Source organism: Galeopterus variegatus, unplaced genomic scaffold, assembly GCF_000696425.1.
Source record: "Galeopterus variegatus unplaced genomic scaffold, G_variegatus-3.0.2 Scaffold1417, whole genome shotgun sequence".
Taxonomy (NCBI): domain Eukaryota; kingdom Metazoa; phylum Chordata; class Mammalia; order Dermoptera; family Cynocephalidae; genus Galeopterus; species Galeopterus variegatus.
In genome coordinates, this window is record NW_007727528.1 from 150,432 (window position 1) to 164,230 (window position 13,799).

A 13,799-nucleotide genomic window follows, 5' to 3' on the forward strand; every position below is an offset into this window, starting at 1 on the left:
GTGAAATGGAGATAACATCAATACCTTTTAAACCAAGTTACTGTGAGATTTAAATGATATTATAAAGGTAAAGCACTCAGCACCTGGTCTGTTGCATAGCAAAAGCTCAGTAAGTGCTAACTGTTGTTATTATTAGGATCTGAATACTACACCCAAATTCCACAGCTTCAACTTTTTCCCAGCCAGACATAAACATTCAGCTCAATTTTATTATCTTGAATTTAAGGAAGAGGAACAGGGTGAAGGAATCTGGAGAGGAAGTAGGTAGAGTCAGGCTGGAGCAATGAACAACAGAGACTGGGAGGTTGGGGCTGGGGTGTGAAATTGAGGGGGGACTCAGTCTCCCTCTAGAAGGTTGTCAGAAGGCAGCCTCCTGATGACCCTATTGTATCATAATGAGTGTCCATGGGAGTAGGCAGGAAACAGGAACACAGATCTGACACAGGAACACAGTTGGCTAGCCCTCCTCTAAGGGGACAGCTGGTCGACCCAGGCACAGACTACGTCAGGGCGCTGGAGGGCCAAATGGGGATGTTGATCCGGTTCTGCAGCCAGTTGATGTAATCCTCTTGAGGCATATGGATGATGTGTTCTCGCACAAACTATGGGGAAAATATAGTGGCAATCTCAGAATTTGGTCTGAAAGCTAGGCTCTACCCTCTCTCTCTCCCCTCAAGATCCTGGAAGATCTGTGATTGAGACTGGTGGCCTCAGGATGCCTCCAACCATTCAGGCATTCATGATGCTTGTAGCAGCAGGCTTGGGTGGTCCTTTTGGGAAAAGGGCCCCTCTCCAGTTTCCTGGTGCAGCAGGCTAATTTTAAGTACCCTCTTGTTGGTATTAACCCAAGGAAATTTGGGGAGGGAAGGAAAACCTGGCTGTCTGCAGTTTTCTTTCTTTTCTACTCCTTAATATCTTTTAAAAAAATTAATTGATGTATTGTAATTGTACATACTTAGGGAGTACAATCTAATGTTTTGGTACATGTATATGTGGTATAATGATCGGGTTAGGGTAGTTAAAAAGTCATTTGTCCTTTTTTTTTTGTCTTTTTGTTTCATAGACTCCTTTGAGAATGGATGACAGCTATGGGCTTGCTTTCCAGGAAAGGGTTTAATACACACAAAACACAGAGTTTCATGTGGACTCCAGATTAAGAGACCCCTCTCCACCATCTAGATTATCAGAAGTTCTGTGATGTTCTCACTGAGAAAGGAACATGCAAAGTTTTATTAGCCAGGTCTGAGAACTCACCATGAAGAAAAGGGGAGCCTCCAGAGCCCCCTCTTCTTAGCTATTCAGGGACCCCATAACTGGCAAGTAGAAATTAAACCCCATAACTGGTGAATAGGAGGTGGACAGTTGCCCTAGAGTTAGTTTTAGACTAGCTTGCTAGAGTCTTTCCTGAAAGAACCTCACAGGGTGTGGGGAGTAGAGTCCGGACATCCAGATCTGTCTGCTGGGTCGTCCCCTTCCTCCCACTCCTGACCTTGATTTCATATACACACTCCCAGGTCATCCTGTGGAAGGGCCAACCTGGCATGACACCAAGAGCCCCACAACCTCTCTCAGCCTGAGGATTCCACCATTCCAGTTACTCTTTTTTTCATGAGGCATTCAAGGCCCCGTTAAAGTGCACCTATGCCATTTGATCAAATTAAGGAAGTGACTCCATTGGCGTCTGTTGACATGTTACTGTGGAGTCCTTAGTGGGGATGCCTTTTGATGCCCTAAGGGAGCAGAGCACTGGGAACTTCTGGTGGTGGTGGTGAACTACTACTGAAAACTGCTCAGTGGCTCCCCAGCACCCTCGAGATAAAGCCCTAAATCTTTACCCTGACCTTCAAAGGTCTGCACAGGTTGACCTCTGCCACCCCCTTGGAACTATGTGCCTCCTTGCTCACTTCCCTTCATGCTTGTTGACTGCCAATCAGTTCCTTTCCTTCAACAAGTCAAGTTGTGTCCTGTTCGGGGGTCTTTGCACATGCTGTCCCCTCTTCCTTTCTCTTTCCCCCTCTTTTCATGGTGTTTTTTTCTTATCATTCAGGTCTCAGCTTAAAAGCCACTTCCCCCCGTTGCTCTAGTTAGGGTGGGTCCTCTCTTATTTACTTAAAACCAGTTCTCCTCAAACTTTATTGTGAATACAAAACACCTGGGACCCTGTTAAAATGTAAATCTGAGTTGGCAGATATCAGTTGGAACCTGAGATTCTGCATACGTAACAAGCACCCAGGTCAGGTCTATGCTGTTAGTCCATGGACACACTTTTAGTAGCAAGATTTAGAGTGCTCCATGTTACGGTCGTGCATTTATTTATGTCTCCCCAAAGCCTCTGAGTTTCCAGGGGCCTTCAATTACATAGAGTACAATGTCCCTTGGAGTTGGAGTCCAACTACCAAGGTCATGTGACAATCCCTCTTCATGAGCTCCATGAAGGCAGGGGCCTTTGTGGTTTTTTTTTATCACTGCACCCCCCAGCATTTAAACAATGACTGAATGTTGAGAGGTGATTGAATGTGAACACCTGAGGCATGATGGGGGACAAATGACGGTTACCTCAATAGCCACAGCGATGTCAGGGGAGCACAGTTCCCAGGTCCTCAGATCGTGTAGTACCTTCAGGAGGACGTGGGGCCGGATCCTCAGGTCCAGGTTTTCCCCAAACTTCTGCAGTTTTGCCAGGATCTTTTTGGTGGGGCGGAAGTTCTTCAGATCCTCGGGGAGTTTGGACAGCAGATCAAAGTACCTTCAATTTGAAGAGGAGAGGGCCAGTTAGGAAGCTGCTGGGGTCTGGGTTTGGGCTCCTCAGGTTTTCATCTCTGCTCTCTTTCTACCACTCATGTGATGTCTCCAGGGCAGCATGAATGGGTCTTTATCTGGGGGACCTTTCCTCCATCCTAAGTTGTTAAGGGCCCACAGATCAGGTAAGTCTTTACTTTTAGGAATAGTAAAACCTGGGGCATGCTTACATCTTATTAAAAAACAAATTAAGGGCACACTTTCAAGAAATGCATCTATAATTTTCCTATTAAGTGGACAATGGGAAAAGCTAGAAGGAAGGAAGGGACATTGGGATTCTGAAGTTTCTCTTCTGAAAGTTAATCAGGCCACGGTGGACATGAACACAGTCATGAAATATCTTCTAGGATTTAGGAGGCTCTCACACACAAGATTGTGTGTGTGTGTGTGTGTGTGTGTGTGTGTGTGTGTATTTTTCATCTTCCTGATAACATATAAGCTCGGGCCATAGCTTTGTATATTTCAGTGTTATGAGAGAGGGCAAGGGTACTTTGGGAATCCATCCTTGAAATGGTGGAAACAGGTAGGTTCTAACCTACCTTGGTCTAACCTATCTTAGTTCTAACCTAAGGTGATGATTCAGGTATGATCAAGGCTTAAGGAAGGAAGTAAAATCTCTTTAAAAAAAGTACCCCCCTCCCCCCCCGCTGTATATATGCCCATTGTGGAAAATTTTGAAGAAGAAATTGATCATCCATCCTTTTGGGCTACTCATACCATTTTATATTTATGATATCTATATTTATATATTTATTCATTTCTCCCTGTTTACCATAAACTCTCCATGAGGACAGGAACCTTGTCTAAGTTATTCAGTATTCAAAGTGCTAGAACTCTGCCTAACTCATAGTAGGTGCTCAATAACTATTACTTGAAAGACTGAATGAATAACTGGATGAAAGAGGAGCCACAACTCAGCATTGTTCTTTCTGGGCTGTGGTTTGTCTGACTTGATTTTCATGGTACTATGGATGGCAACTGCTTCCCCAGTGAGGATGCCAGAAGTTCCACCACTAGAGATGGATGAATCCCACTGTGTGAGAACCAGCATTAGTTTCCCATTGTAATAACTTCATGTGAGTTAGTTTATAGCTTCCTTTCTCCCTCCCCGCAAAGAGGGGAGAGGGTTTGCAGAACACCCCTTCCCCCTTCCATGAGGACCCCTCTTGAGAGCCTCGTGTATCTCCAGAGCCACATATTGCTTGAGAAAGTGGTGCTCCGGGAGTGCGAGGGAGCATAGAAGGTCCCACAGCTCTGCTGAGACCCCAGGACCTGCTCGTAAGTTGTTCCACCTTATTAAGTCAAGGAAGGGTTTCTGAGTAGTTTTAGACTTTCTCATCTAACTCTTAGATCTCAATTTATTCACCCTGCCAGGATGGGGTTTGTGACATCACAGTTCCCCAGACACCAACTCTATATTGTAAATGAGCATAGGGATGGGGGTCAGACAGGGGTTTACATCCTAAATTCACCACCCACTCGCATTGTGACCTTGGACAAGTGAATTTACCTCTCTGAGTCTCAGTTTCCTTGTTTGTAAAATGGGGGCTAATATGTACTTTTGGGATTTTTGAGGGGAATAGAATAGATAGTTTATGAAAATTGCTTAGGGTAGTATCTGCCACCCATAATCACTCAATTCATGTTGCTTTTTGCTGTTACTTATTCTCATCTCTGTGCCAGGGGACAAAGGTTCCCAGGATATGCCTGCCTGGTTTTGTATCCTCAAGGGGTTAAATTATTTGGGAAATACAGTGGTGGCCCCATAGGCTTAAGAATCTGTAGAAAGTTGGGGGTTGGTGTGCCTCCTCTGCCTCTCCCACAGGGGCTGGCAATTATTTCCTTCTCATTTGCAAGTGAGTCAAACAGAAGGTAAGCGGGGAGCACACAGTTGGTTGTATTATCTGTGGATCAGGAACTGAGGGGGTTCTTGCCTGAGTGTGCTCTGGATTTTGATTATTTGGAGGGACTCTACTGGTGGCCAAGGACAGCTTTGGGGTAATACCCCTCTACGTCTTGAAGGATAACAGAATCCTGATCTTATAATAACAGCGCCCCCCGCCCCCCCGTCCCCCTTTTCAGGGACCATCTTATCTGGTCTCAGGGTCTTTACCAGTGGTCTGCCATTTCTTCTGCATCTCCTTTTCCTACAGAGACCTGATGTCTCATTTTTGCTAAGTCCTTTTGAATATTCGAGACAAGGACAAAAGAATGGAACTTCTGGAGACCCCTCTCTTCTTGACGCCTAGAAGGTTGGATGAGTAAAAGGAAAAAGAATCAGAGTTCCTCCTCTAACCATCCTAGCTGCCCTGTGAAATCTGACTTCCACACCTTTTCCTTCATGAGGACCTTCTTGACCCTCTCACCTACTCTTTAATTTAGGATCTGGCTTTGCCACAGACGATACAGCTCTTTCCGAGGTCTTGAAATACTATTTGCTTGTTAAATCCAGTCACTTTTTATTAGCCCTCATTCTCTTCCTACAAATGATTGTATTTATACAGCTCTCTCATCTGTAAAATGGGGAATAGTAATGGTTCCTACCTCTCAGAGGTGTGAATGAAATAATATAATGAGATTTGTGCTAGACACACAGTAGATGTTTAACTTCTGTTGGTACCTCTCTCCCTCACTCCCTATCATTTGGTGCATTTGTCCTACCTCTCCAAGGAAACTTTATATTATAAATATAACCATGTTCCTACCCTACAATGGCTTCCATTTACTCAGAATAAATTTCTCCAACTTGCTCTCCAAAGCTCTGGATAATTCAGTCTCTACAACATTTTTCAGTTTCATCTCCACCCTTCCCATGCCTCCTCTCCCAGAATTTTATACTTGGGCTCATGATCAAAGCCTCTGAGATAAAGTTCAACCTCCACAGCTGGGCTAGTAAGACCTTTTATGATCTAACCTCTATCTACCTTGCAAGCACCCTAAGCTCCAGCCACACCTAGCAGTTCCCTGGTTCACTGTGCCCCTTCTGGCCTCTGGGACTTTGCTGCTGCTTTTCCTTGGAACTCCCTTCCCTCTTACTTTTCTGATGTGACTCTCAGGTTTGAATTCTACCTTTACGACTTAGTCACTGGGGGACCTTTGACAGGACATCTCTGAGCCTGCTTTTATCATCTATAAAATAGGTCTAATAGTAGCACCTAACACATAGGATTGCTGTGAAGGGTAAATGATACAAAAATACAAAGCTCTTACACTTGTGACTAATACATAGTAAGTGCCCTGGAAATGCCACTTATTTTTATTAAACTGAAATGGTGTTACCTCCAGGGAGACCTTTCTGATGGCTGCCCTGGGCCAGGCAGGGCATCCCTTTTCTGTGTTCCCTCAGCCCGCTGCTTATTCCCATGCTGGCCCTCATCACTCTGTGTGGTAATTGCCTGTTTACTTGTCTGTCTCCCCCTCTAGACTAGGAGCTCCCAGAAGGAAGGGGCAGCGGTTGGTCTTTATTAACTCCCTGGCCCAGAGCAGACAGCCCAACCATGCTGCAAGGCCAAAAGGTCATCATGCAAACTTTATTGAATGGATGAGTTCATTGGGGCAGATGGTCACTACAATCAAGGAGCAGGCTAGGAAGGGGGGTAGTTATTGGGTTGCCAGAATAGAAGAGAAAAGCTTCCAGTGGCCTGCTGGTGCCCTTCAAGTTGGGTCCTTAGGCCATTTATGGCTGTGCATGAAGCAGCCCTCACCTGCCACTGCCTGCTTCTTTTCAAATTTTCCATGTCCCTTCCTGCCTTGGAACTTCTCATCACACTGCCAGCTCTTCCTCAGCCTTCAGGCTCAGCTGAAAGTCACCTCCTTAGGGAGGTTCCTGGATTACCCAACCTGAATTAGGTCCCCTTGGTTTCTCTCTCTCCCGGCAGCCTGTGCTCTTCCTCTATGGCAGTGATTATTGTTTGTAGTTATATATTTACAGATGCAGCTATTTTGTGTCTGCCCATATTTTCCAGGAGACTGTAAGCTCCCTGAAGGCAGGAAGCATGTCCTGGCACCTGGTGGGCACAGAGTAGATGCCAGATGAATGTCGTGTGTGCCCTTACTTCATGAAGATTTCCATCTTGTCCTGCAGGCAGAAGCCGGCCTCCTGTGCCACACTGTAAAACTTGGCCCTCATGCTGTGACACACCCCACTCTTGCAGCTGACGATGTCACGGTTAGTGCGGCTGTAAACACATAAGAAGGGCTTGGGGGATGGAGCCCAAGCGACACCCCCAAGTAGCCTCTTGGGTCCCACTCTGGCCTCCCTGGCCCTTAAGGTGCTCTGCAGTGGGGATTCCCTGTACCCACCGGGGTTCTCTGCCCTCATTTGGAGCCTCTCTCAGCATCGCCCTGGATGTAGGAAGGACAGATCTTCCTAACAATATCAGGCTGATGATCGAAGCCTTATTAAATAAGCCCACAATGAGACAGCCAGTCACTTGAGCCCAGCAAATATTAAGGACAGCAAGATGGAATTTTGGAGCTGGGAGATTCAGTCTCAAACTCCAGCTCCACCACTTCTTAGCTCTGTGGCCTCAGGTAAGACATTTCACTTGTCCAAGTTTCAGCTTGCTCCTTTGTAAAATGGGATAATGCTCCTGTCCCATAGGACTGATTTTGAGGAATAAGCAGGTTAATGAATACAGAATGCTTCTCACAGTGCCTGGCACAGAGGAGGAATTCCATGCCATTATCTGCACTGCTACTTGGCATCTTGGCCATGAGCCCTTTGTCCTGGGGGATCCCTTGTCCTTCACATTGGCTATGGCTTCAGGGAGTCTGGTTTGCATGGGTCATTTCTACACCGCTGGGAAGATAGGAGGTGTGGTTACCATAGTTCCTCTTGAGTGGCTCCTTCTTTTTTTTTTTTTTCCCTTTTTTGTCTTTTTTCGTGACTGGCAACGGATTGCAACCCTCAGTGTTGCGCCTGTACCGGACCTGGTGCTTGGGTTTGGCAACTCGGAGCCCCGGCGGCCGCGCGTCGGTCCTTCCCGAGATGTCGTCTGCCCCTTGGGGGCGCGGGTCCCCGGGAAGGGGCTGGAAGCAAGCGATCCGGTCCTTGCCCCGCACCCCCGTCCGTCCGCCCGCGGTCGCCGTTCGTGCAGGGAGGTGAGCTGCGGCCAGCCCGCAGATGGGGAGGCGCCCCAGCCCTCCGCGTCCTGCCTCCCCGCGGGCCGGCGCCTCGGCATTCCTCGGGAGGTGGGAGGCGGCGGGCCGCTAGGATGCTTTCTCGGGACGTGTAAGGAGGCATTCACAGGCGGCAGTGGGAGGGAACGCTCCTTGAGTGAACAAGGGCAAGGCGAGGTCTGCCGGCGAACCATGCAAGCTTCAGACGCTCCCTCAAGGCTGGCCGGTCCGGAAACGGCTATGCAGACCCCCGCCCCATGCCTTTGGAGTCCAACCAGCCGGCCGACAATGCCTTTCTCCTGGAGGACCCTCTTGGTCACATCCCCTGGTCTAAAGCAACAGGCCCAGTGTCCCTGGCCCTCGGGAGGTGGTGGCTGGGCACAGCTACCTGAGGAGCGGCTGCCTTTAGGACTCCAGGAGGGTCTGGCTGGTCACAAGAGTCCCCTGGCCCAGCCAAACCAGGGAGGACCAGAGCCCTGAGCCTTGCCCCAGAGACCTCAGAGAGAGCCCCAGTCTCTCCTGAGATGACAGGACGCCCCCACTCCCAGACACCCGCGAGGGGAAAGGAGTTAATGGTACGCCCTGTTCATTGTCCATCCAGGAATGGAGAGCTGCAAAGACTGCCTCACCAGAGCTCACAGTGGTGCTCACTCATTGCTCAGGAGGCTTGCCCATGAGAACCAAGCCTCCCTGGCACCATCACCAGGCCCGCGCCACCTGCCAGGCCAGGGCTGCTCCTGTGGGCAGAAGTTCTAGCTGAGTTTTAGAAGCCCCCTGTCTCCAGTAGCACTACTGGTGACTGGTGACCAAGACTCCTGTCTTTTCTGTTCCAAGAACCAACAGAAGGTCGAGCCATCTTCACTGGAGATGAAGCCAATACATCAAAAATGCAGAACCAAGAACAATCCCCAAAAGACAGAGACAGAGCCCTGGATTAAGCTGTGTCTAAAGCCCACCCTACCGCCAGACCATTATTGATCTGTGAGCTAATAAACCCCTTTACCATTTTAAAATGAAAGGAACACACAAAAGAAAAACAGCAGCAGCTGCATGCATCCTGTCAGCAGAACTGCGGGGGCGTGGGGGAGATCCCATAGCTGGACTTCTGGCAGCCACCTTGTTGGGCTCTGATGGGAGATGGCAGCAGCATAACCCTATGAACCCCACCTTTATCAGCGCCTGGCATCGGATAAACTGCCACTGCGATTAGACTCGGGCAGAGGCCAGGCTGGGTCACAATGCCTCTTCTCTTCCTGGGGTTCCCTGGGCCCTGGTGCATGTGGCACACTGCACCTCGCCCTGAAGCCTGGTCACAGACCCAGGGAGGGACCTGCCACCTGACAACCAGCCGGCTCCTCACAGAGACCGGCAGCTCCAACTTGGATACATCTCTGGGAACAGGAGAGGATGGGGGTGTGGGTCTGGCCTTGGGGGCACCCTTTGACCAGAGGACCCCAGCATCCCGGACCGGGAGGACCAGAATATGGGCATCTGGGGGGGCCCGGGGGCAAGATCGAGAGTGCCAAGTGAACTGGGCATGGTCCCTGCCCCTGCTGAGTGGGTGAACTAGCCCAGTGCATAGACTGCTGGTCAGGGCTTTGTGGAGCACACTTGTCCATGCCACATGGCACAATCATTCCGGAAAGTCACCCAGCCACCTGTGTGAGCATGTCTGGCACCTGCCCAAGGGACCACCCCAGGCCTGTGAGGGAGACCAGGGACAGGGACTCAGGACCAAGGTGCAGAAGCTGGTCAGGCCCATGGATGTGCCTGTCAGTGGCAGCCCTTCAGAATGTGCCCCCCATAGACTCCAGAGACCTGGGATAACTCAACTGGAGCCACAAATAGAGCCATGTGCCAGGCATGGCCCCCGAAAGGGTCCTGGCACAGTCCCTGCACTTACAGATTCTGCAAACCTGTGCTCACAGACCCCAGCAGCACTTGTTCTGCCAGCTGGCATCTGCCCTCCACCCCCACTGTGTGGCTTCAAGGGGGCAGAGGAGCTGAGGGGGGAACCCAGCCCCATGCCAGGTGCTCTGTCACCACCCAGAAAGCAGGGACCAAGCTTTCTCAGGGACCCAAGATCCTCATGGGTCTGCTTTTGTGAGGAATGGCCTGGGAGGAGCTCTGGGAAAACATTACAGAAGAAGAACAAATATCCCTTCACATCTTCCTTCCTAGTGTCCCCCTGGGCAGCCCCTCACCACCAGTTTGCCAGGGTCTGCACTACCACCCCTATTGTCCCCAGGGCAGCGTTTCCTCATCCACCCCCAGCTGGGTTTTCTGTGGTTGTCTTTGTCTCAGTCACTGGTCAGGGAACCTGCCTGTTTATTCTCCAGCCAGTGGTGTTGCTCAGTTGTCCCCATGGCAACAGTCTTGAGAGTCCTGCCCCCTCCCAGGGAACTGCCTGGAACCTGTCCCTGCCCTCTCCAGGCCTCTGCTGGAAGCCCAGACACAGAGAAAGGCAAGGTCAGGCAGGGGAGGGAGTCGCCCGCTGCGGCCTGAGGATGCTGGGGCTGCCCAGGGAACCGCCCACCACACGTCATGCTGGATCCTGTGGGTGATCTGGAGGCTGGACCTGGGCTGCAGCAGGGCCCCACCCATGGCTGGGGTGGCCATCTCACCGAGGCTGGAGCGAGGTGGGCCTCCTGGGCATGGCACCACCAGGTCTGGTGCCAGCTGGCCCTGCCCTCCTGCCCAGTCCTCCCCGAGACCACCCTCCAGAACTGCTCCAGGGCCAGGGGATACCTGCCAATCCCGTGGCTGCCCCACCCCAACTGTCCTCCAGGCCTGTGCCCCTGCCAAGCCCCAACTGCCGCTCCAGCTGCCACCGCCAACTGTCGACCCATCTCCATTCCAAGTGCTCACTCACCCCCAGTCGTCCTTCCAAAACGCCACTGCTAACTGCCAGCCCCTTCCTCCCGAGCTCTGGCTCCCACCACCACTCCCAAGCCACAGCACCAGGGCTCTGCATTCCAGGCCTTCCCACCAGGACAGAGGCCAGGCCAGAGGCCAGACCAGGGGGGAGGGCAGACACTGAGGTCCAGAGACAGGAAGAGCTACCATTTGAGGGCAGAGGCAGAAAGCAGGAGAAGGGGCTGGGGTCCCAGGGCCCAGCCCACAGAGAGTCAAGGGCAGGGAGAGAACAGGCAGAGCAGACATCCCCAGTGCCAGCCGCACAGCCAGGCCCAGCACAGGAATGGAAAAGCAGCCAGGGCTCAGCCTGAGCAGGCCCAGGGTGCTTTAGGGGTAGAGCCGGGGCCTGTCCCGTGGGTCTTTTCTCTGAGGGTCTGAGAACAGCTCAGCCTGACCACGGACCCTGGAGGGCCCCAGCAATGGTCGGGAGAACACCTGGTCCCACTCCCCACTAGGCCTCCCTCCAGGGGTCCCCACCAACTTTCCACAGCCAGAGGTGGGTCCAGCTCTTGGGTCTCAGCTGTGTGAGGCTGGCTTGGGCTCCCTTCTGCTCCACCACCCAGCACCTGGACCAGCTTAAGTCCCCTTAGGACCTCACCTCTGGCCACCTCTCTGGGTCTGAGCCCTGGTCCTGCTGCCCCTCTTCCCACCTTACAGCCCCTTTCCTCTTTCGTCCCAGTGGTCCCTGTGAGGCCTCACTGCCTCTGGGGATTCTAGTCCCCATCTCATCCCATGTGGCAGTCCCCAGAGCTCATCCTTCGCCCAGCCCACCAGACTCTGTCCCCAGTCTCTACATTGTCCTGGGCACACAGCAGGTACCCTCAAGTCGGTCTTCACTGGGCCTAGGGGAAGGCACTGCTGCTCTGAGCAGGTGCCTGGGGCTGTAATTCCATCTCAGGCAGGATCTGGATCAGCCAGTCAGCACCAGGCAAGGTGACAGGGGCCGGGGCCTTGGTCCGTGCTGAAGAGACAAAGCCACTCCCAAGGGGCCTGCAGCCTCGGAGGGCTCGCATTGCAGAGGCTGATGATCGCTCTGCAGATAGCCACAGCAGGTGAAAGGGAGTCGGTGCTGGAGCCTCTGCCCACTGCAGTCGTGGGAATGACATCAGGCTGCCAGTGCTCTTCCTCATCGGCAGTTCCCGTGGGCTCTGCCTGTGTCTTTGCATGCATGTCTGTGTTCCTCTTGGTGCGTGCTTGCCTGTGTGTGTGTATGCGTGTGTATCCATGTGGTTCTTCCTGGGGTCCCCTCCGGGAGCTGCCAGGCTGGGCAGCCAACACTCTGGGCTGGGACATGACAGTGCAGGTACGGGGGGCTACATAGGCCTGTTGGGTCAGGCTGGCCTTGGGAGGAAGGGGAAAGACAGGCAAGTTTGCTGAGCACCTACTGTGTGCCAGGAGTCTGCCAATGTGGGGAGCAGGGAGGGGAAGTACTTACCCAGGGTCACGTGGTCACCTCCTATGCTAGGGCCTGGGAAGGGGGGAAATAAAGGTGACTGTGGCCCCCAAAGGCCCCCGGGGTGGGAGCTCTGCCCTGCCCCATAGGGTGCAGCCCCTTCCCTCCCAACAGAGGAGGTCTTCAGGGTCCCCTCAGTGGGCATAGAGAGGCCCAGCCCTGGACAGCGCCAGCCTGTGGCCTCAGCCTGCTCCCTTCACTTGCTCACTCGTTCAGGTAGCACGTGTAACCTACCTACCTCCATGCTGATCTAGAGAGGCAGACAAGACCCCGCGTGTTCTGGGGGAGCCAGTCAACAAACAGGCCAGTGGGGAAACAGCAGCATTCGCGATGATAAGAAGGAACTGGAAACAGGGCTCCCTGGAGAAACGGCTGGTTGTGGGGGCAGGGCAAGGAAAGACAAGATGCGCACCTGGAGTTGTGGGACAGGATGCAAAGTGAGAGGGCCAGAATCAGGGATGCTGGTGCCTGTGGGAGAGACAGCCTGAGCTGAGTGAGCCCAGCAACAAGATCACGGGGCACTGGTTTATAACCCAAAGTGTGAGTACATGCCAACACAACAAAACAATGACCCACAATTAAGTGTGAGAAAGACACAAGCCTTCCCTGTGGAAGAATTGCAGGTGGCATCTGTAGATTCTCCACTCCAGTAGGTGGAGATTAACCCCACGCACACCTTGAGTGTGGACTGGGCTTAGGGACTCCCCTCTAAAGAATACAGCCAAAAAAGGGTGTCTCCTTAAGTGGAGACACCTGGCAGGCACTACCTCAACCAGGTGAGCCAGGTTAGCATCACCAGGGGGCCATGGCTACAGGTACCCCTGTTGTGATGTGGCAGGAAGGGCCTCTGTGAGATCTCTCCCTAAAGCTCAGGATCTCACGAGAAAGCACATCAGGCACACCCACACCGGGAGACCTTCTACAGAACACCTGACCAGTGCTCCTCAGAACTGTCAAGTTCATGAAAAACAAGGGAAGCTTGAGAAACTGGCACAGACCAGAAGAACCTAAAGAGACAGGACAACTCCAGGCATTACAGGATCCTGGGACAAAAGAAGAAAAACTGATGGAAAAACTGAAGAAATCCAACCACAGTGTGGACTGCAGTTGGGAAAGGTGCCAGTGTTGATGCCACAGTGATGCAAGTTGATACAGTGACAGGGACCAAGCTGAGTGGGGGCACACAGGATCTCTCTAGTTTGCAATGATGCAACTCTTCTGAGATCTAAAATGATTCCAAAATAAAGTTTGGTTTTTACATGGGAAAAATTGCAAAATCAAGCAAACAATGAGAGAAACCACCTTCTATAGGCTCTGATGTTGGGGAGTTAGCCTCTCAGGGTCGAGCCCAGATGCTCGTTTTGTTTTAAGATTTGGAGGGTCAGGGTGCTCTTGGGTCTGCTCAGCCTCAAAGCACACGCAGGCTGCTGGGGCCACAGAACAACCAGGGTGGGACGCTCCCTAGCAGCACAAGACGGCTGGTCCCCATGTTCACATGTGATGTGAACTG

General features: G+C 51.9%; 1 protein-coding gene across 1 annotated transcript in view; it reads right to left on the bottom strand.

Moving 5' to 3' along the window:
* Positions 1-251: 251 nt before the first annotated feature.
* CCDC60 (coiled-coil domain containing 60) overlaps positions 252-13,799 on the bottom strand; it is a 28,696-nt gene continuing 15,148 nt past the window's right edge. The window contains exons 5-9 of the mRNA XM_008576878.1: positions 7,727-7,907; positions 6,855-6,977; positions 4,913-5,044; positions 2,557-2,746; positions 252-602 (exon numbers count right to left, since the gene is read on the bottom strand). Of these exons, the coding sequence (XP_008575100.1) occupies positions 501-602; positions 2,557-2,746; positions 4,913-5,044; positions 6,855-6,977; positions 7,727-7,907 (728 nt within the window). The 3' untranslated portion in view covers positions 252-500. The remainder of the gene's footprint in view (positions 603-2,556; positions 2,747-4,912; positions 5,045-6,854; positions 6,978-7,726; positions 7,908-13,799) is intronic.